General features: G+C 34.2%; 1 protein-coding gene across 1 annotated transcript in view; it reads right to left on the reverse strand.

Annotated features, from left to right (window-relative positions):
• Positions 1 to 306: 306 nt before the first annotated feature.
• The window catches only part of LOC131932884 (uncharacterized), a 38,830-nt gene continuing 13,688 nt past the window's right edge, over positions 307 to 25,448 (reverse strand). The window contains exons 6-19 of the mRNA XM_059289788.1: positions 22,905 to 22,969; positions 22,168 to 22,296; positions 20,532 to 20,710; positions 15,598 to 15,764; positions 13,693 to 13,797; positions 12,137 to 12,314; positions 11,007 to 11,100; positions 7,348 to 7,398; positions 4,080 to 4,155; positions 3,877 to 3,989; positions 3,376 to 3,510; positions 1,777 to 1,872; positions 967 to 1,048; positions 307 to 349 (exon numbers count right to left, since the gene is read on the reverse strand). Coding sequence (XP_059145771.1) covers positions 307 to 349; positions 967 to 1,048; positions 1,777 to 1,872; positions 3,376 to 3,510; positions 3,877 to 3,989; positions 4,080 to 4,155; positions 7,348 to 7,398; positions 11,007 to 11,100; positions 12,137 to 12,314; positions 13,693 to 13,797; positions 15,598 to 15,764; positions 20,532 to 20,710; positions 22,168 to 22,296; positions 22,905 to 22,969 — 1,513 coding nt within the window. The remainder of the gene's footprint in view (positions 350 to 966; positions 1,049 to 1,776; positions 1,873 to 3,375; positions 3,511 to 3,876; positions 3,990 to 4,079; positions 4,156 to 7,347; positions 7,399 to 11,006; positions 11,101 to 12,136; positions 12,315 to 13,692; positions 13,798 to 15,597; positions 15,765 to 20,531; positions 20,711 to 22,167; positions 22,297 to 22,904; positions 22,970 to 25,448) is intronic.

The raw sequence follows: 25,448 nt of genomic DNA on the forward strand, positions 1-25,448 counted from the left end.
CCCCTCCTCAAACTTTCGATTTGCATCCCCCCCTCAAACTTTCGATTTGCACCTCATAAAATCTTAAAATACTATTTAACACTCGAATCAATCACTTAATTAAGTGGAATTATCATTTTTTCTCCACATATTTTGCTATTTTTTGCCTTGGTGTCACCCCCCCCCTAAATGGTGTCACCCGGTGCGGTCCGCACCCCCCGCACCCCCACCCCCTCGCTACGCCCCTGCTTGAACACAAGAAATAAGTTATTGCTTAAATGGTACTACTTTATTATTAAATAATGTGCTTATAAACATCCAGAAATTTCACCTTTCACCCTCAGCGTTGGCGGCTATTTCACTTTGTTTCCTATAATAAAAAAGGTTGTATAACTGACGCATCTCATTTGTAGACAGTGAAATTTTTTTTATGGGGTCATCCATAAATGACGTCACACTCGTAAGGGGAAGGGGGGGGGTCCGTAATTTTGTGACGATGTGTGATGAGGGGGAGAGGGGGGGGGGGTTCAGATGTTGCGACGTCACATTTTTGCATTATAACAAAGCAATGTTAGAAAACGAATTTTAGACGTTATTTCGCGTTTAAGATAACTGTTTTAATAAATTGTAATAGTTTAGACAAGATTTTGGGAAAATATCGATGTTTTAAAAAAATTCAACTGCAATTTTGAGGGGGGGGGGGGTGGTTGTAGGTTGGGGTGTGACGTCATTTTAGGGGGGTCTGGTTTTTTGTGACCACGTGTGACGGAGGGGGGGGGGAGGTAAAAATCGTCAAAAAAAAGCGTGACGTCATTTATGGATGACCCCTTACCAAAAATTATAATTTTTCTCAATCTTTTTAATAAGTAAAATAACAAAGATCTTTTGTTTTTTATTTTGTACGAAATCGTTAAGGAATCTTATCTCCTTTTTAAAACATTTAAAGATTGTTCAATGGTTTCGCTGTCATGGGTACACAGAACTTACCTGAGCAGGTACACAATACCTATAGCAATAGGCAACAGGAGCAGGAGCCACCACAAATACTTCATGTTGTTCGTTGGCGTCGCTGGGATCAAAACAAGGTCATGTCATAACACATTGTGTGTAACAGATTTCGTAAAAAGGAATTTGAGTGTTTAATTTTTAAAACGAAAACGTCAGTGCTAGTACGTCACATTTTGTAACATTGTTACAAGTTCTATCATTTATCATTCATATCCGATAAATACAGCTGCTCGCATTTTATCAAAAGTATTCTTACGTTATTGCGTATGAATGTGTATAGGTGCCGTTATACATATATGTAGGTTTTATATATATATATATATATATATATATATATATATATATATATATATATATATATGTATATATATATATATATATATATATATGTATATATACATATATATATATATATATATATATATATATATATATATATATATATATATATATACATATATATATATATATATATATATATATATATATATATATATATATATATATATATATACATATATATATATATATATTGTATATATATATATATATATATATATATATATATATATATATATATATGTATATATATATATATATATATATATATATATATATATATATATATATATGTATATATATATATATATATATATATGTATATGTATATATTATATATATATATATATATATATATATATATATATATATATATATATATAATACAACAATTTATTTTCGAGATATAATGTTTTAAAAAAAACAAAATCCATTCACAACAATCCTTACGAGGACATGCTCCACTGATTTTATCCACACACTCCGTCATACACTTAGTAATGCAATTCCCACTACATCGCGCTCCAAATGTGTACTGTGGGCAGCCTGCAAGAAAAGTGTAAAATTACAATTAGTGATGTAGTTATAAAAGATTTTTCATCAGCTGAAAATTACAGTTATAACTGAAGTATCAAGGTTTTCGGTAGACAAAAGAGCAAAAAGGCGTCAAATGTAAACGCATTATATATATATATATATATATATATATATATATATATATATATATATATATATATATATATATATATATATATATATACATATATTTATTGATTTATTGATTTATTGATTTATTGATTTATTTATTTATAATATATAAACACCACACAAACGCTCAGATTGCCAACCAACAACTTGAAACATATCGCAAAACCATCAAGCAAAAACACTACACTCTACAAATATACGTTAAAATCCGCTGCCCCTGACCCACGTTCCACTACCTTACATAGCACAACCCACACATATCACCACTTATCAAATGATCCACATTCAATCACATATATTATTAAAAGATTTCTCAAAAAAAAACGCATGTAAATTCATAAAGTACTAATAATATTCCGCATTATTATACATAGACTGTTTGGCGTTCATTTGGTGAGCAATTCTTTTTTCTACGAAATTCTATTCTATTTTTAAAAGTTTAAGTAATTAAAAATTGATTAAAATTATTTTCGATATCCCGAGTTGCCATCCCCCGTAGTGTTTTATAAGAATATTCGAAAAAGTTTAGGGGAGATCACTTCCGCTTTATTGTTATGTGCCATTCTTTTTCTATCCTCTAAAGCAGGGGTCTCCAAACTTTTCAGACCGAGGGCCGCATTAACTATGAAATTTCAGTTCGGGGGCCAGTTTTTTCCAGGCATGTCTTTCATTTTCTGGGAAAAGTTCCTCAGCAATCACCGACAAACGATTTTTCCTTGGAAAAAAAGATCTCAGCGGGCCGGATGAGGTGTCTTCGCGGGCCGCATTCGGCCCGCGGGCCGTAGTTTGGAGACCCCTGCTCTAAAATGTAGATTTCGAGTGCCACACTGTGGCAAAACACAGGTATTTAAATGGCTGTAGCATTTACGTCACGTTATGAGAATGTTAAACTTCAGGGGACTTTGTGCATAACAACGGGTGGGGGGGGGGGGAGTTAAAATTTGGGTGACTGATACCAACACTACAGTAAGAAAATGTTAAGGTTCGGGTGACTACTACCAACACTACAGTAAGAAAATGTTAAGATTCGAGTGACTGATACCAACGCTACAGTAAGAAAATGTTAAGTTTCAGGTGACTGATACCAACACTACAGTAAGAAAATGTTAAGTTTCGGGCGACTGATACCAACACTACAGTAAGAAAATGTTAAGTTTTGGGTGACTGATACCAACACTACAGTAAGAAAATGTTAAGTTTCAGGTGACTGATACCAACACTACAGTAAGAAAATGTTAATTTTCGGGTGACTGTTACCAACACTACAGTAAGAAAATGTTAAGTTTTGGGTGACTGATACCAACACTACAGTAAGAAAATATTAAGGTTCGGGCGACTCACTTTGGCTACATCCTGACGCTGCATCTGTAAAACCAGGCCTGCAGGTGGTACAGTTCCCATTGAATTTATCGCAGTCCTGCTCACAGTTCTCACACGATTTTTCACAGCCGTAATGCCATCTCCCAACTGGACAGTCTAACACATTCAATTATAAAAGTAAATCAACGCTAGTTTTTATTATCTGTGATGTGTAAAGCGTTTATGTGAAATCATGTTAAATTAAAAAAAAACCTAAATAATAACATTATAATAAGAAACCTTGCTTGAGAGCGAAGAAAGTCACCAGCATTTCCTTCTTTTAGCTGCCCGCCCACCTCCAGCCTAGTACTCAAGCTACTTTTAATATATCTAATGTCCCACCTTACAGTAAATAGTAACATAAATATGAAAACAATGGGGAGATTAAACTATTTTCGAAATGCATAGAGGGTTGTGTATTAAAATATATGTTAGAGGATGAAATACGTTTAACTGTATTTTTGAAACACATTTCCTACTAACCTGTTGGACACATTTTCCCAAAACCACAATCTCGTTCGTTTTGCCCTTTTACGTCAAACTCGTTTCCTTGACAATCGTCCCCTTCGTTTTCTGGTGCAGGATTGTCACACAATCTATGGATTTAACAGGATTCCATGCTTTCAAACATATTTTTTTAAAAATCTGTTTGTTCTTTAATTTACATTCTCAATCAAAGGTCTTACCTGACTCGCCTAAAATTATAGTTAAGACAACCAGTAACACATTCCCACTCCAGCCATTCTCCCCAACCTCCATTTCCTGGTGAGATACAAATCAACTTAAGTACATAATTTAGATGTGCTGTGAATGATCTATTATTTAATCTGCTTTGCGCGAGTTGTGATAAATAAATATTTATGATACATATTTTAATGCAAGTAAAATGGTTTCTTTAATGTCAGACGAACCGACAGGCTGTCCAAAACAGGAAACAAGAATGCAGGGCACTTTGAGAGGAGGGAGAAGAATATGGAGGCGAATGGGTCATTGTGTGGACAGGGCTGCTTGTTGCTGGGTAGCAGAGGGCAAAAATTGATAAGAAAGGTAACTGTGTTTCCCCAACTATCTCAATAGGGGTTAAAAGGGATAATTGATTGATAGATCGATATACTAAAACAAAATAGTGCAAAATAAACAATATCTTGAAAACCATTATGGTTATTTGTGTGCCATTGTATATGTTGTTGATATGTGTATATATATATATATATATATATATATATATATATATATATATATATATATATATATATATATATATATATATATATATATATATATATACAGGGGCGTAGCGAGGGGGGGGGGCGGGGGGTGCGGACCGCACCGGGTGACACCATTTAGGGGGGTGACACCAAGGCAAAAAATAGCAAAATATATAGAGAAAAACTCGAGGGGGGGGGGTGCAAATCGAAAGTTTGAAAGTTTGTCCCTGGGAAGGGTCTCTATGCCTCTGGGGGGGGGGGGGGGTGACACCATTAAGTGCCGCACCGGGTGACACCCGACCTCGCTACGCCACTGTATATATATATATATATATATCGATGGCCTCGATCGCTAACCGTCTAACTCCGAAAATATAAATTTTACAGAGGAGACAATAAACTGAAATTTCATACTTGATCGCTCTAATTAATTTTTTTTATTTGTATTTAAGAAGAAACTCTCTACCGACTATAATGTAGCACTTTAAAATTATTTTTTTAAATATTTACAAATTTATAGTAGGTTTTTAAAGATAGCGGCGGTCTGGTAGCTCTAAAACTCTCGCCACCAAACCGTCTATCTGTACGCGCGCAGACTTAGCATGAATGCATGAATGCATGAGCCAATCAACCAACCAATCAATCAATCAATCAATCACCCAATCAACCAATCAACCAATCAACCAATCAACCAATCAACCAATCAACCAATCGACCAATCAACCAATCAACCAATCAACCAATCAACCAATCAACCAATCAACCAATCAACCAATCAACCAATCAACCAATCAACCAATCAACCAATCAACCAATCAACCAATCAACCAATCAACCAATCAACCAATCAACCAATCAACCAATCAACCAATCAACCAATCAACCAATCAACCAATCAACCAATCAACCAATCAACCAATCAACCAATCAACCAATCAACCAATCAACCAATCAACCAATCAACCAATCAACCAATCAACCAATCAACCAATCAACCAATCAGCTAAGTCTCGTCACTTCTTATATTTGTTTGTTTCAATGCCAACAGAAGGAAACCCGCTTTAATTCAGTACTATGGACCCACAAATGCTGCAAAAAAGGAAAAGAAAGACGAATTCTGCAGCACCATACTGTCTATAATTGACCAATCACCAAAAAATATATAACGATAATAATAATAATAATGTGAGATTGGACCCCAAAGTGGGAATAGAAAATAAAGATCGGGAGCTCATAATAGAAAAAAAAAAAACGGAGTTGAAGTAATAAATGAAAATAGGGAACTCTTTGATGACTTTGTGCAATTAATTATTTAATTATAGGGGACGGGGGGAGGGGTGGTGGAGGAGTTCTCTCGTAATAATATACACACTACTATATAGATGTCACCGGATGGCAAATCTAAGACCAAATAGACCATATCACAGTTTCCAAAACATCGAGATGATGTTTACTGGATATTAAGGTGAGACGACGGGCCGACTCAACCTCAGACTACCAACTCGTCGTGGCAACATTAGAACAAAGCACAAATCCTTAAGGGGCCGAGCAGGTAAAATACACTTTAAATTCAATACAAAATACAATACAATATATATAAATAGCCCTAAAACTACGGTAACTTTTAACAGCGCAGCGTACAATACGTATGAATCATTCTGCAGTAATGCAGAAGAAACTGTAGATCAACAATGGCTAGGAGTACAGAAACAATGAGAGTCAGCATGTACATATAAGAAATATAGTCCAAGATCGAAAATAGGAAAGAAGTAAAATAGAAGATGAATCAATTCCAGGACGATGAATAGAAAATAAACCCCAGAACACAACATTGGGAACATAATTTCACGGTCAGGAAATAGGAAGAGTTAGAGGCGTAGGCAGGGGGGGGGGTTAGGGGGGGGTCATAACCCCCCCCCCCCCCCCCCCATAGACCCCTCGGTATATATACAAAGTATAAGGGGGGTGGTGCCAATCGAAAGTTTGAGGGGGGTGCAAACCGAAAGTTTGTGGGGGGTGCAAATCGAAAGTTTGAGGGGGCGGGGTGCAAATCGAAAGTTAGTCCCCGGGTAAAAATTGGACCCCCCCCCCCCCCACCCCTTGAGACGATCCTGGCTACGCCACGGACGTCATTGAGACTTGGATCGAAGGATCAGAAGACTTTCGGGATAGCAGGCTGGCCATACCCCACCCCATCCTCTGTTTATTCATACCACCATATCCCACCGAAATTTATTAAATCAGATTAGCAAAAAACATGCTTAGAAATTATATAAAAATAATAATTTTAAGATTAGAAAGTAAGTTTTAATTTAGCAATATTACAACGTTTAATATAGTAATTATTACACTTCTTATGTAAAGGGTACGTTTTTAGGTAAATGTGTTTTCAAAAACCTATACAAACCTAGGAAGTATACTAAGTGTATATACATCTAAAAGTATAAAAATGATATAGAGCTTATATTGAAGATTATAACATATTTATATAATCCAGTTGTATATATATATAATATATATATATATATATATATATATATATATATATATATATATATTATATATATATATATATATATATATATATATATGTGTGTATGTATATATATATGTATATATATATATATATATATATATATATATATATATATATATATATATATATATATATATATATACAACTGGATTATATAGATATGTTATAATCTTCAATTGCTTTTTTTGTTAAACATGTAATGATACGTACTTCTTGGTGGTTTTGCGAGGTCTTCGTCGATCAAATTGTCTTTGTCATTATCTGTTGAAGAAATGAATATTTATTGGTTTATTGATTAATCTATGCATAAAAACATGTTGTCTGAGAATTGACGGGACACTGGGCAGGTGAAGTAGAGTTGAGTAGGTCACCTGTGACGTCAGTATATGAAGGGATAGTGTGGTCAGATCAATGCTGAGCCGAAATCGGTGTTTTTAAAAGATGAAAAAAAAACGTCTTTTTGAAAATTGGGTCTGGTTTTTTGTGACGATAAGTGACAGACGTGACATTTTTTTATGGATGACCCCCGAAACCCACAGTTATCAAAGGGATGAAGGTAAGTCTAGTTAATCTTTAAAACTCTCATAAGTTTTTTGTAAACCTAAGCGAAGCGATGCTTAGTCTATATATATAAAGCAAAGCGGTCGGTTGCCCGATCGGGCACTTCCCGGCACCGCATGCTTGTCAAAATTGGCAGGATCCTGCCTTGGGACAATAGAACACGAGGGCCAATGCCGGTTGGCCAAAAAGTCCAGGAAGAGGGGGTCAAAACTGACCTCGACTGACCGGCGCCCTATATGGGGTATGTATCGAAACAAAATTTCAAAAGTAGGAACCTTTTCATATCTCCTGAGATCGTAGACCGACCCTTGGGGGTGGCAAAAAAAACTATGATATTTTCCGGAAAATTCCGGAAGACCGTTAAAACTGACCGTATATAATATTGTTAATTTGGTGAAAAACGATGCCTATTTTCAAAACAGTGTTTTGAAACTTTGGCTCTGTACATCTCGCTCATTTTTTTCCATAAACCTGGGTAAATGAATCGGCCTTATGGATAAACTATCGGTCAGCCTCTGCTCGCGTGGCGAGGGCTAAAAAGTGACCGCGAGTGAAATTCTCCTTATATGAGCTGTACATCAAACAAAATTTCCCACGTAGTAACCCTTTGAAAACTCTTGGGGTTATACATCGGCCCCTGGTGGTCAGCGAAAAAATATTGCATGAAGACAACGCAATCTGGAAATTAAATTTGACTTAATTGGGTGCCTAATTAATTTTTTATGAATTAATTATAATTTTGACCAAATTAGTAGGCATTTCTATCCAACCGCACCACACGCGTCATCACGTTCAATAGGCATGCAATGGTTTTTAGTCATGAAACTCTATTGTAAATAAAAACATGTAAAGTACTTAAAAAAAAATTCATAAAAAACATTTTAACAACAAGCTTTTATGTACTAATGCACTAAAAAGTAGAAAATAAATTATATGCTATTATTTAAATAACTAGAAGGAAAAGCGTTAGTTATTTAAATAGTAGTCTATAATTTTATTTTTCTACTTTTTAGTGCATTAGTACATAAAAGCTTGTCATTAAAACGTTTTTATGAAAAAATTTTGTTACCATGAAGCTCTATACCGATTGATCGGAAAATAATAAACATAGTATTATAATTTTAATCTTAATTTTAAAAACAAAAACGAAAATCAAAATAAGCTTCCACAGCAAAGTAAGCATTACAGTTATTTCCCTTTAAATTACCTCCCCTGCATAAAAAAAATGATTAATTCTTTTCACTCTAAATTATAGACATTGTTAATTTTTATTTGACCTGTTTAAGAGAAAATATTGTTGACATTGATTATTTTTTAAAATGGTATATATATTTTTATACGTTTTTTTGTACAATACGCAAGACGGTAAATTTTTTGCCAACAACCAAAATAAGACAAGACATTGCATTTTTTGTCTATATTTAACGCTCAATACCAAAGTATTGTTTTAAGCTTTATTAAATGGTATTTTATCGATAAGATATGATTAGTGGGCGTAAACTACTTGTCTGATTTCATTCTGAAATAAGACTACATTTTCTCCAGCTTTAAAAACTTAATCATTATCATGACCTTCGTCTTCGTTGTCGTCATCGTCGTCACCGTCACCAATTTTATTTTTATTGTTTCATTATTATCCCTATCGCTATCCTCATTCTTGATGTCGTTGACTTTGGTATTATCTCTATTTATGTATTTTTTCCTCTATCAAAGCTATTCATTTCCTTAAGTTTGTCACTAGCCTATTTAATTTTTCTAACTTCTATCTCTATACCTATAATATACAACACCTACACCTACAAGCCTACACCGACACCTACACCTACACTTACACTTACACTTACACCTACACCTACACCTACACCTACACCTACACCTACACCTACACCTGCACCTACACCTACACTTACACCTACACTTACACCTACACCTAAATATTGTGATGTTGCATAATCTGGCTATCTAAGTAGTTTTTAAAAATATAGTTTGGCCAGCTAAGTCTTTTTTTTTTAAATCACAATCGTTCGTTACCTGTGTAAATCATAGTCTACCCGGCTAATAAGTTAAAATTCATAGTCTGATCTGCTGTTAAGATTTTTTTTCCAAATATTAGCTTAACTATTTGTTGAAATAATAGTTTGACCTGCTAAATAGTTGTTTTATTTTTAAAATCATAATTTGGTTTCCTAAGTAGTTTATTTAATCATAGTCCTACCTTATATGTATTAGTTTAAAGCATAGTATTTTTTAAAATCTAAAAATGAACTGGGCCTCGGTTGACTAGCATTGATAACATTTGAAATGAGCTGCCATTTATCTAACGCTATTGTATTCTCATTAGTTCTAAGCTATACAACATTAATAAACGGTGTGTACGCTTTCGCTGTTACACCCACTGTTAGCGTTAAGGTCAGTCCAAGGTTAGTGAATAATAAATTCTTTGTTAGTGATAATGTCAATCAAAAATTAGTATTATGTCGATTCGGAAGCTATTACCTCCACATTAACACTAATCGTATTGTTTTTTATTATATTGATGCCTACCTCCCTTATGTTATCTTTCATCTTGAACGTTACATTACCTATGCCATCTTTGATCTCATAAAGCATTTTATATTTTTTCTTGACTCTTACATTACCTATGCCATCTTCGATCACTATTTTGTAATCATTTTACTTACCATTAACAATACCTATGCCATATTTGATCTCATAAACCATTTTATATTTTATCTTGACCCTTACATTACCTATGCCATCTTTGATCTCATAAACCATATTATATTTTATCTTGACCCTTACATTACCTATGCCATCTTTGATCTCATAAACCATATTATATTTTATCTCGACCCTTACATTACCTATGCCATCTTCGATAACTATTTTGTAATTTTACTTACCATTAACAATACCTATGCCATCTTTGATCTCATAAACCATTTTATATTTTATCTTGACCCTTACATTACCTATGCCATCTTTGATCTCATAAACCATTTTATATTTTATCTTGACCCTTACATTACCTATGCCATATTTGATCTCATAAACCATATTATATTTTATCTTGACCCTTACATTACCTATGCCATCTTTGATCTCATAAACCATATTATATTTTATCTCGACCCTTACATTACCTATGCCATCTTCGATAACTATTTTGTAATTTTACTTACCATTAACAATACCTATGCCATCTTTGATCTCATAAACCATTTTATATTTTATATTGACCTTTACGTTACCTATGCCATCTTTGATCTCATAAACCATTTTATATTTTATCTTGACCCTTACATTACCTAAGCCATCTTTTATTTCTTCATCGATCCTTTGGTCACAGTCATTGTCTATGAGATCTCCAGGATTCATATTGTCAAATGATGTAGTACATTTCTAGACGAGATGTCAAACATACATTATGTGGTGAATTGAATGATGGAATACATTGCTAGATGAGATATCAAACATACATTATGTGATTAATTGAATGATGCAACACATTTCTGGACGAGATATCAAACATACATTATGTGATGAATTGAATGATAGAATACATTGCTAGACAATATATCAAACATACATTATGTGATGAATTGAATGATGCAACACATTTCTGGACGAGATATCAAACATACATTATGTAATGAATTGAATGATGCAGCACATTTCTGGATGAGATATCAAACATACATTATGTGATGAATTAAATGATAGAATACATTGCTAGACAATATATCAAACATACATTATGTGATGTATTGAATGATGGAATGCATTGCTAGACAATATATCAAACATACATTATGTGATGAATTGAATGATAGAATACATTGCTAGACGAGATATCAAACATACATTATAGGATGAATTCAATGCTGGAATACATTGCTGGATGAAATATTAAACATACATTATGTGATTAATTGAATGATGCGGCATATTTCTGGATGAGATATCTAACATACATTATGTGATGTATTGAATGATGGAATGCATTGCTGGACAACATATCAAACATACATTATGTGATGTATTGAATGATGGAATGCATTGCTGGACACAGATTAAACTTAGGAGGTGTGCGGTATCAAGAAATGAAATACAGAAACCTGCACATTTTTTTTTAACTTTTAAATTATATTTTTTTCTATAATAAAGTGTTGAGATATTCACTTCATTTTCAACGAAGAGTTGAATATTTTTAGATAAATCTAAAATATTACACTGTCTAGAAACCAACAAAAAAAAAAGACTATAAGTGTCATCAAAGCTTACAATGTAAACATCTTAAGACAGCTGAGTTCCAACTGAAAATATCAATAGTAGTGTAGGAAGGATTTTGTCTTGCTTGCTGATATCTAAAAATGACCTAGACCGATGAAATAAAATGACCTAGACCGATGATTGCCAATGTAATAAAATGACCTACCACGTTTATTTCCGAAGTGATAAATCCTGCAGGGTTCATGTAGCTGTAGAACATAGCCAGACCGTAGATGTAACAGCCGAATTTGATAAGCTGTGTGCCATATAGTGTATGTGTGCCACGAGCCACTTCCATATTACCAATTTCATATGGGGCTCCGATCACACTATTCCACTGCATCCTAATCATGGAGTTATTAAGAACCAGTGGTGTAGAAGGTTTTCGGGGTAGTAGGAGAAAAAGGCGCCATATATAGGCTACATATATATATATATATATATATATATATATATATAGCCTATATATAGCCTATATATATAGCCTATATATAGCCTATATATATAGCCTATATATAGCCTATATATATAGCCTATATATATATAGCCTATATATTTAGCCTATATATATAGCCTATATATATAGGTTACATATATATATATGTATATATATATATATATATATATATAGGCTGCATCAGGGGTTCCCAACCTTTTTTAACTCTAGAGCACATTCTAAAATATCGGTAGGGTGGCGGGCACCACCTATTTTAAATCGAAAAACTCCTTCCAGAGGCGTAGCGACCCTTCCCGTCACCCGGGGACAAAACTTTCTATTTGCATCCCCCCCCCCTCAACTTTCTATTTGCACCCCCCCTCAACTTTCGATTTGCACCCCCCCCCCCTCAACTTTCGATTTGCATCCCCCCCCCCCTCAAACTTTCGATTTCCATCCCCTTCAACCTTTCAATAATGTTTATGAAAAAAATTCTGTCTCTGTCGAATAGTGAAAGGCGGGCACATACGAATCGTTCGGCGGGCGCCTTGGCGCCCGCGGGCACAGGGTTGAGAACCCCTGGGCTACATATATAGATAGGCTATATAAATAAGGTCTTAGGTGCTTTGACCACAGGTGCTTTGACCATTGTTCCCATTCCCTCTTGTTTTATGTAAGAATATTCGAGAAAGTTTAGGGGAGATCACTCCCGGTTTATTTAAACTAGCGGCTGGATATTTTTAAAACTCATATGCATTTTTTTTTTTCAAATTCAATTTTATCAAGTTCGAATTACATTACAACATGTATTTACAGTTGTCAACAAACGGTTCTACCGTTTAATCTGAGTACAGAAACAAACCTTTTATCCGTCTCTGTTACATTTCTTGTGTGAAACTGTCTGAGCAAATGGATTTTTTAGTTCAGTCTCGACTACTCGGATTATGCCTTCAATAGCTAAATACACACGCCGACCACTAAATAGGCACTCTCGTTAACCAGCATCTAGTGCATACATTGGTCACAGGATAGTCGCGCTCGTTAACCACTATATTAGGACAGGAGCCAAGCTCTAGATATGCGCATCTATTTCCTTTCATTAATTTAGTTATTCAGAACATCTGGTCATGCTTGTTTAATTAGTTTTTAATCCCCCCCCCCTAAAGATGCTTGCAGGGAGGAGCGACCGCACCACCTGCACCACCCCTGCATACGTCAATGTTTAAAAAAAACTAAAGTTTAACAATCGAGGTTTTGGTTACAAAAATAATGCCAATAAAACTTACGTATCTGGAACTTCTAAATCATCGAATCTTAAATGTACTTTGTCGACGGTCTTAATAACCAAACAGACGAAATTTTTTGGCTCTACCGCCCTTGCGGCTGGAGTGCTAAAAATAGACACATATAATCAAAGCTGAAAACATTACATATAAGCCCATACAAGCCCACCCCCTTCCCCCACCTCCACGTGTTTCAATTAAATGTATATGGGAATATGGACGTTTGAATAAATCAAATTAAACCCTAACTATAAACTGAACCCTAACCACAACGAACCACTACCAAAGCCAAATCCAAACACAAATGCTAACGCAAACAAAAAAGCAAAACAAACTCACGCGCAACTACAAACGCAAACAGAAACACAGACAGAAAACACAAAAAAAAACAACAAAATAAACATAAACCTTACCCCTCACCACAACCTCACACAAGAACGTAAACAAACACAAAAAGATAAACTAACCCTCGCCACAATCTCAACCACTCTAAAGATAAGAAATGAGGTCTTAATGATAATAAAACAGAGGCGCCCGGGGACAAACTTTTCGATTTGCACCCCCCTCAAGATTTCGAATTGCACCCCCCTCCCCCTCAAACTTTCGATTTGCACCCCATTCAAGATTTCGATTTGCACCACCCTCAACCTTTCAAATTATTTTTCCAACCCATTTTGGCGCCCCCTAAGGTTGTCCCCCCAGCCCCCCCCCCCCCCCCCACACGCTACGCTACTGTAATAAAATAAATAATAATTAGTAAATAATGCAGCCCCTGAAGGTCTTTAAAAATAGTAAAAAGTAAAAACTAAATCATAGTAATAGCATTTTAGCCAAATATCAGTGAAACTGTTCAGATCTATTCAGATTCAGATTCACATAAAGCAAATGCAGATTAAAGTTATGTAGGCTACTACTCAGTTGAAATATGTTGTTTTTAATACTTTTATTTGCAATTTAAAACAAGTACGTCAACATAAACACTATTTTCATAAGTTCACAAAAACAAATGAAACCGACGGATTTTACAACTGTTCATAATGAATATTTACAAAATGGCATACATGTGGTTATACAAAGTTTGATTTGTACAAAATTTAAAAGTTTAAACAGTGAAGAGATAAAGGAAAAAAGAAAGGGTTGGAATGCGGCTGGGGAGAACTTAAAGATAGAGACTGTTGTTGAAAATAATATGTTGGATGTTTTAAATGTGAAAACTAAATTTTATTAAAAGATTTTTTTTTTTAAATGAAAGGCATATTCGAATGTAGAAACACATTTTTATTTAAGCAACAGGAAAAATCTTTATTTTTGTGACAAGAACGCAAAAAAATTAAAAAAAAAAACAATGACGTCACATGTCACACGTTTAAACTACGAAAAGTACACAAAAAGTACACAAAACAAACTGCGTCATCAGTGGCGTAGCCAGGATTGTCTCATGTGGGGGGGGGGGTAAAAGAATTTCCATCACTATATATATATATATATATATATATATATATATATATATATATATATATATATATATATATATATATATATATATATATATTTATTAACTGTATACCGGAAGTAGTAATTTACGCTATTTCCGATTTCTCAAAAAAAAACGAATGTGAATTTATAAAATACTTATAATATATCGCACTATTATACACATTTTGTTTGGCATTTACTTAGTGCGCAATTCTTTTTTTCTACACGATTCAATTTTTTTTATTTAAAGTTAAAGTAATTAAAAATTGTTAAAAATATTGTCTATATCCCGAGTTGCCATCCCCCGTAGAGTTATATAAGATTATTTAAGAAAGTTTAAGGGAGACCACTCCAGGTTTATTTATTTATGTCTTTCTCCATATATTTGCATCAACGTAAGCTATCATACGAGAGCTTTTATAAACTGCTTACCTCCATATGTAGTTATCATAGAAGAGTGGCGTGGGAATGATGTTGCATAAAGACGGGTCCCCATCCTCACCTGGACGACCATTATCTAATCGGCAAGCAGGTATCATGAGGTAAATGACGGACAACGGTTTGTCGCTTTTGAAGTACCGTGTCCCGTTCCAGTCGATCTGCAAAAAAAATATGAATATTATTATCTGCCCGACGAGTATTCCGTCATAATTTGCCTGAATTATTTGCCGCCAGGTAGGCCATTATTATATGGCGCAAGATTAGCTCGTCCTAATCCGCGATACGGGTTGTCCGTCGTCATTTGCCGCACATATAGTGCGTCCTTACGTGCTGTTTTGGTGGGATCCGGAAAAAACGACATTATGGAAAGCTAGACAGGAAGTAAGGCCTGCATCTAAAAGGCGACATCAACCAGCCAGAAAATACATTAAACCGAAATAAAAATAAACCGGGAGTGATCTCCCCTAAACTTTCTCGAATATTCTTACATAACACTACGGGGGATGGCATGTGGATATAAACATATGATTTTTAATCCATTTTTAATTACTTAAACTTTTTAAAATAGAATAGAATCTCGTAGACAAAAATAATTGCGCACCAAGTGGACGTTAACATTCTGTGTATAATAGTGCGGAATATAATTAGTACTTTATAAATTCACATTTTGAGGAATCGGAAACAACGTAAAGTACTACTTCCGGTCAACGTAAGTTAACTCAAAATTTGACTGAAGTCAGTGAATTAGAAGTTTTACTTATTTGTGAAATTTCGTTTATCTATCTGAAATAGTAGTCAAGTTATAGGCTTTTGAAAAACCAAAAGTGGAATAAATTCCTCTTCCGGTTACAAGAAATCGCTGAAAAATTTATACTGAACTAAAAATTATGTAACAATACTCAAGTTACCGGGTTTACACACACACACACACACACACACACACTCATACACACACTCATACACAGACATACGGACAAGATTGCTAACTATGTTTTTCCGACTCAGGTAGGTGTAAAACGTCGAGATTTGCAAAAATCTCGTTGTTTTTTTTTTGCACGATTACAAAACTTTCTCGATACTTCGTATACGAGATCGTAAAATGTGTATACACTAGTACAACTTGTTAAAATCTGTTTATCATTTAATAAGTTAAAAGATCATTGAGTAAGATCTATTGATTTCTGATATTTTGCATAGCATACCATTTTTTCCAGGCCCCATGTTTTACTTTAACTCCATAACTATATAGATTTTTTTAAATTTTAAAATAAATACTTAACATTTATTAAATTTGAGTTCATTGTTAATTTCTCGTATACAGAGTATAGATGAAGTATTGGAATCGTGCTTAAAATGACATAAAATTTTGAGTTTTCATCGTTTTACACCTCAGTACTTTATCATATACGGAGTATAGGGAACTTACTTTAGTCGGGCAAAAAAAAAATCCAGAATTATCAAAATGTCAGCGTTCTATGTGTAATCGAGTCGGAAAAACTGGCATTTGCTATTTTGTGTGTGTGTGCGTGCGTGAGTAATTTCTGTTGATAGGAAATAGTAATTAACGCTATTTCTGATTTCTAAAAAAATGCATGTGAATTTATAAAGTACTAGTAATATTCCGCACTATTATACACATTTTGTTTGGCGTTCACTTTCTGTGCATTTCTTTATTCTACGAGATTCTTTTCTATTCTAAATAAATCGGGAGTGATCTCCCCTGAACTTTCACGAATATTCTAATATAACACTACGGGGGATGGTCAACTGGGGATATAGACATGATTTTTAATCCATTTTAAATACTTAAACTTTTTAAAATAGAATAAAATATCGTAGAAAAATAATTGCACACCAAGAGAAATAAAGATGTGCATAACAGTGTGCAATATTATTAGTACTCTATAAATTTACATGCGTTTTTTGAGAAATCGGAAATAGCGTAAATTACAACTTCCGGTCAGCGGAAATTACTCAAAATTTGACTTAAGGTAGAGAATTAGATCTTTTAATTACATGTGAAATTTCATTTATCTATCTCAAATAGTTAGAGGCTTTTGAAAAATTCAAAGTAAAAAATGTACCACTTCCGGTTATCGGAAATCAAGTCCAACATTACAAGAGAAGTTAGAACGAGAAAAAAGAAGAAAGAAGACCGGTACACCGTGATTCAACAGTACAATACTTACAATAATACGATGTATGTGTTTATAAAACTTACATCAATATTTTAGTGGCATCGCTGGTGTTTACATCAATTTCTTTCACGCCCCCCCCCCCCAACAGTTATATGTAGCAGCAAGTACAGATGGCTGTAGTCCTGCTCAACCAGCAGTGGCGTAGGTAGGCAAGGTGGGGTTTGGGGGGGGGGGTTATAACCCTCCCATGGACCCCGACCCCTATATATATAGTCATATATATATACCCTTAGTCATATATATATATATATATATATATATATATATATATATATATATATATATATATATATATATATATATATATATATATATATATATATATATATATATGATTATATACATATGGAAACATTTTTGAACCCCTCCCATGAAAAATTCCTGGCTACGCCACTGTCAACCAGACATTTGTTTCGTGTATATTTTTTTGGTTAATTTAATTAAAGTGTATAATTAAATAATCACAGTTGAAGATAAGCGAGGAAATACCACTAAATCAATCAAAAACACAAAATTCCAGGAATATATTAACAAAAGAAAATGCTAATACTACACAAAATTTAACCAAAGGACTAACATCTCCTTATAATATCTTAATACTTGAACTTTTTAACATAGAATAAAATCTCTTAGAAAAAAAGAATTGCACACCAAGTGTGCATAAAAGTGCGGAATAGTATTAGTACTTTATAAATTCACATGCGTTTTTTTGAGAAATCGGAAATATCGAAAATTACTATTTTTAGTCAACAGAAATTACTCAAAATTTGAAAGAAGGCAGAGAATCAGGTCGTTTACTTACATGTGAAATTTCATTTATCTATTAGAAATAGTTCTTAAGTTTTAAAAATACAAAGTAGAAACAGTTCCGGTTATCGGGAATCGCTTAAAAGCTGAAACGGTTCTACGATTTTGATATAATACTTATATATGAAATTTCATCAGCCTAGTTGTAACGGTACTCAAGTTATCGTGTTTGCAGACACACACACACATCCACACATCCACACATACACACACACAGACATACGGACAAGATTGCAAAACTATGTTTTTCCGACTCATGGAGCTGTAAACAGTATGAGATTTACAAAAATCTCGATTTTTTTTTCACGATTGCGAGACTTTCTCTATACTTCGTATGTACGAGAAAGTAAAAAAAAAAACGGTTTAATAGCAAGCTTTTATGTAATAATGCACTAAAGAGAAGAAAAAAATTATTTTCTTTAAATATATAATAACTAGGCATTCTGCCTAGCTTCCCTTAGGTTTACAAAAAACTTATGTGAGTTTAAATGATTAATTAATTGGTGATTGACTGTTATGTGTAGTGCTTAGGGCCTAAGTTTAAACAGTCTGAGTATTTTCATGTCATGCAAACAATAGTGTATTTGCAAACTTATTACTCGCAAGGTAATTAGAACTGCAAAGGCTTCATTAATAGTATAAATCAAATATTATATTAAATTAACCTTTGCAATTAATTTTCACAATTTCAATTTAATACATAACTAAATTTATAACGAAATACTTATTTAAACGAATGCTATACTTCGTGATTTTTGTTTTTTCTTTAAAATAAAATAAAAATAATTTTAAAATTATTACTTTAAAAAAGTTACAACCCCTGTACATAGACCGAATGACGTATTCTTTCTTTACTTTTTTCGCAAACAATTGTTTATATAAGAAAATATGACATCTGGACAAATCTAACGACTCTAAGGGATTTTTCCGAGGGGAATAAAGTGTTTTTGTTACCCTCCAGGGTCGGTCTACGAACTCACAAAATATTAGTGAGATTGTTCGTCAATATATATATATATATATATATATATATATATATATATATATATATATATATATATATATATATATATATATATATATATATATATATATATATATATATATATCATATATATCTCATATAAGGATAATTTCACTCGCGGTCATTTCTAAGCCCCCGTTGAAGGCTTTGAGCCTGACCAACAGTTTTTCATACGGCCTAGTCATCTACAGAGGTGCATGCAAAAAATTGCCAGATGAACAGAGGTTAAGTACCCTAAAATTTGTGTTGAAATTACCCTGTTTTTCACATAAAATACAAAGATTATATAGGGAAATACGACTGGTCAGTTTTGACCATTTTATGCAGTTTTTCCAGATATGCCTATTTTTTAATGACACCCCTAGGCGTTTTTCTACCATCTCACAAAATATCAAGGGGGAGGGGGTCGTTGGGAAAAAGTTTTTTTTCGTAATATAGCTCAAATAAGGCGCCGGTCAGTCGAGGTCAGTTTTGACCCCCTCTCCGTGGACTTTTCGGCCAACCGGCACCGGTCCCCGTGTTCTATTGCCCAAAGGCAGGATCCTACCAAATTTAAAGCGCCTTCGGCGCAGGGAAGTACCATATCGGGCACCCGACAACTTTGCTTTATATATATATATATATATATATATATATATATATATATATATATATATATATATATATATATATATATATATATATATATATATACATTGTAATGATATATGTATGGTGTTTTCCGCATATTTATCTGATTAACTCAATATATTACATTTTGTTAAAGAGATAAGGTATTGCTTTATGCTAAAAGCAATTCTGGACATCTCTGGCCATTCGCCAATAATAAGTTTTTTTGTTTCATTTTGCACAAACACTTTGATTAAAGAGATATTGTTTAGTATTTTGTTACCTACCAGTCTGGTAGTCCAACTCTCTTCTATGTCCATGTATAGTTCTTTGCCGTCAGCTTCAAAAGCAGTTATTCGTGTTTTCGGTTCAGTGGTCATTGCCTTCACTTCACCTAGTAATATCCTCCCAATCACGTTGATAGTAATAAATTCTGTTCCCAATGTTTCAAGTGGCATTAACATCTCTAGTAAAACGAATTTAAAACGAATTAAAACTAATTTAAATAATTTCGTTATAGCTGATATTAATTTTCGTACAAAGCAACACTTTTTATTGTATGAAAATGCTTCCGTCTGTTGACACATATTTCACAGGTATAACATGTAACATTGGCTCAACAAGAATTGTAGTTCAAAATATTACAGGCGCAAGTATATTTCAATTCTTGTCGACAATTTTCTAATGTGCACATACTGTGTAAAATTGTATATTCGTATAATCTATTACCGATTAAATCATGCGTTTCGATAGGCTTTTAGACATATATAACTGAATATATACACTACCCAAGTGAACAGCTAACATCTTTTACACAAAGACTTAAACGACCTATTGTTACATACATTAAGTTTCTTTAAATAAATAAAAACAGCAATTTTATACAGCGCTAGAATTTTAATGCTAGTATCATTCAACTATTAATAATTGAAAACAGTAAATAAATCAGCTTATAAGAAGCAACGCTTTGAAAGCATCTATAGTCGAAATTTTTCATTGGATTGTAAGGGGTCGGCGTAGTCGAGTCGGTGAAGCTCATGGTTGCTAAACCGAAAAAGTCTCGAGTTCGAACCCACGGGCAGATGAGGCTCGTTAGCTGGGGACAGCCACTCTTCTAGGAGAGACAACTCCAAAATCAAACAGCTGCTGCCTTGTAGTTTGTTCTTGGTTGAACAAAGGCTATGGAAGCAAATCCAAAAAAGAAAAGCAGGCTGAAATCGGAGTCAATGGCCTCAATGGCGCATAACCAGTTGACACGTAACGCTTAATTGTGTTGGAGGCGTGGTCGAGTCGGCAAAAAAAAAGCTCATGGTTGATAAATTCGAACAAAGTCTCGAGTTCAAACCCACTGGCAGATAAATCTCGATCCCCTTCAACACTAATAATTAAGAACGAAGAAGAAGAAGAAGAAGATTGGATTGTATGTTTTTTTTTTCAATTACACTTCAACATGCCCTTCGACTAAACACGCTCTAGTTATTTCGTCTTCTTACATTCAATCAGGCTACTTCACAAGAATTTGAAAACCTTTTTTTTTATATAAGACAAACATCAAGAATACAATATCGAAAAGTGTTTAAATGTAACACATTCTCGTTATGTTTTTTTTTTCTTTTTAAAAAAAATTCGTTTTCAAAGTCTGTTTTCAATTTTATTGTGTCAGAAGCTAGATGTAGAGAAATAGATAACTACTAATAGTAAACGACTTGGGACGGAGTCGCCCAATGGTAGAGCACTCGACTGCGAATCTGAACTGGACTCCTTCGGTCCATCCAGCTCCGATCGGTATTTGACCCACGGTTGCCATAGTAATGGGCATAGTGCTGAACAAGCTAACCTTTCATGTGCTTGGACATAAAACAGGTGAACTCTACTTCATCTGCCCCTAGAATCGCTCGACATAAATTGTAACTAAACTACTACCTGCAATAATATCTCCTGTTATCATTTGAACCCACTGTTCCCTCTTTGTTGCACAGTTCATTGGCATGCGAGCATGAAGACAGTTACCGCTAATAACACCACAATGCGCAGAACAATTAATCCGTGTCCCTAAAAAAAAATTTTTTTTTTTTTAAAAAACCGAGAGAATTGTAAAACATTAATTAGATAATACAGTACTTTAGAATCTGGTTTAATTTAAAAAAAAAAAAAGTAACTAGACTACCCAGTTATTCTACAGTCACTTATTATCACGCAGTGGCGTAGGCAGGGGGGGGGTTAGGGGGGGGGGGTCATAACCCCCCCCCCATAGACCCCTCGGTATATAGAAAAAGTATGAGGTGGGGTGCAAATCGAAAGTTTGAGGGGGGGGGGGTGCAAATCGAAAGTTTGAGGGGTGGGGGTGCGAATCGAAATTTTGAGGGGGGGGGTGCAAATTGAAAGTTTGTCCCCGGGTAAAAATTGGAACCCCCCCCCCCCCCCCTTGAGACGATCCTGGCTACGCCACTGTTATCACACAAAAAACCGGACCCTAAATTAAATAATGCACTAAAAAGTAGAAAATAAATTATACACTACTATTTAAATTACTAACGACAGAGCGTTAACGTTCTGATTAGTAAAGGCGGGGAAAAACCTGGGATAAATTACGAAGCTTCTATTCTCTGTATCTACATCAACGCTGTGTATTTGAACTTAGTTGAACTAGTATACACTACCTTCTAAAGTTATTTCCGAATGTACTGGTGACCTTCTACAGAAAGCTAACGTGAAAGCCTCACCCCTGTTAAAAAGTAAGTTCATATTACATGAGTCTTTTTTAAAATCATTGCAATACATAGGCCTACACCACAATACACAATACACAATACATTTACACAAAGCATTTTATATGTATACTAGCCATCGGTACCCGTTACATGGGCAATTTTGGTGACTGTTAGCTCTCTTCTCTTTACATTTAGGCTACCCGGTTTTTCTCCGCAGAGGCGTAGCGAGGGGGGGGCGGGGCTACATATGTCCCCGGGTGCCGACCTTAGGGGGCGCCAAAATGGGTTGGAAAAAAATTGAAAGTTTTAAGGAGTTGCAAATTGAAAGTTTGAGGGGGTGCAAATTGAAAGTTTGAGGGGGTGGTGCAAATTGAAAGTTTGAGGGGGGCGCCAAATTGAAAGTTTGTCCCCCGGGCGCCGGAAGGGTCGCTACGCCTTTGTATCTCCGGGTAGGGCATTTAAAACTGTCCGGGTGAGTGTGACTTTTAAAAAAAAAGTCATTATCGGAAAATTAGAAAAAGAAACATTTTATTGAAATGTAACATTGTTAAGAGTATGAAAACAAAAACGAAAAGAAGAGGTTTTGTTTTTATGTACGATCTATGTATATACTTGTCCAAAACAACATAGACTACTAATACCTATTAGGAAAATTAAAACCACATTATACACATTATTAATCAACACCATATTAAATGCACACGCTGGTTAAGAGGCTTAAAAATTAAGAACTTAAATGATTTTGTTAAAAACCCGTTCTGTTTAATGGTAGTTATGCTGCTTTTGCCTTTTTTTTAAAAAACCTATTTCAATGGAGCATGGGTCTGACCACACTATCGCCTCATATGCAGAGAAGGCAGATAGGTTAAACTCTACTACACCCGCCCCGTGTCTCGCCAAGTCTTTAAAAATTCTAGTGATCTAAATTCTAAAGTAGTGATAAAATAAATAACAATGCCACTGTGCTGAGCGTCAAAATTTTTTATTGTACACAGATAAATTCAGCCGCACTTTAATTTAAACTGCTTTTTTAACGTTTTAATGAGCATAAAATTATAGAGAAGCTGCGAATAATCGCTCACAATCTCTCTTTTTAAAATTATAATCAAACACTGTGTGCTTTCAAAAATTTTGTGTTGTTTTTAATAATTAATTTTGTTTCTCATTACCTTTAGTTTTTCCTTACATAAACCATTATTGGGGGTTGTTGTCCAGGTTTTTTTTTTGTAGTGTGGGGTTTTTGTCCAGGGGGTTTATGTCGCGGGGGTTTTAAATCCAGGGGGTTTATGTCGAGGGGTTTTTGTCCAGGGGGTTATTGACCGGACACCCGCCATTACTTTTGTGTTCTTTCCGCCGTTTAACCTTGTGATATGTGACGTCATTGTTTTTTGCGTTCATGTCACGACAATAAACCTTTTAGTTAGAAAAGTGTTTCTTCATTCGAATATGTCTTTATTTTATTTTCCTTCTTTAAAGAACATTTAGTTTATACATTTATAACGTCCACCATATTATTTTCCACAAAGTCCGTATCTATAAGGTCTCTATATATCGCTGAAAATACTGATGACGATGCCAAAAAATATTGCGGACAGAGAGAGAGAGAGAGAGAGAGAGAGAGAGAGAGAGAGAGAGAGGAGAGAAGTGCACCATGGACTTTTATATATTTAGATATTCGAGAAAGTTTAGGGAGATCAACCCGGTTTAATTTTGTTGTATCCTAATATAATTATATAAGCCCGTGCTGCAATTCTCACTGCAATATTTTTGGCAACGTCGTCATCATGCTCAACGATATATGGAGAACTTAGGGGATGCGGACTTTTGTTGAAAATAATATGGTACACTGTATAAATGTATAAGCTAAATTTTCTTTAAAGAATGAAAATAAAAATAAAAGCATATTCAAATATAGATCAGATTTCTAAGTAAAGCGTTTACTGTCTTGACAAGAACACATTAAACAATGACGTCACATGTCATATGTTTACACTAAGGAAAGAGCACAAAACTAATGGCGTCATCTTCCAATTTTAGAATATAGAGAAATGAACTATTTCATTCAAATTTAATTTAGATCTACGTACGCTATGAAATGTATACAATCCTTAATTATTTTATACTAGCCGTCCCGGCCAGGCCCTGCTCTGGCTTCTGTGAAAAACCTTTCTGTTAAAGACCATCACCTGTGTGTTTAGTAATCATCATAAACCCGGCATTGCCCACCCAAACCACAACCAACCAAAACCAAAACAACAAAACGCAAACATAACGCTAACACAATTACAAATACAAACGAAAACAAAAACCTAACAACAAACCCAACCACAACCATAAACACCAATACAAACACAAAGAAAAAAAAAACAAAAAAGCAAACGAAAACAAAAACCTAACAACAAACCCAACCACAACCACAAACACCAATACCAACACACAAAAAAACAACGAAAAAGCAAACGAAAACAAACCAAATCCAAACGCAAAACCAAC

The sequence above is a fragment of the Physella acuta genome, unplaced genomic scaffold (assembly GCF_028476545.2).
Source record: "Physella acuta isolate Inbredline_101_S28 unplaced genomic scaffold, ASM2847654v3 ptg002305l, whole genome shotgun sequence".
In the NCBI taxonomy this organism is placed as follows: Eukaryota; Metazoa; Mollusca; class Gastropoda; family Physidae; genus Physella; species Physella acuta.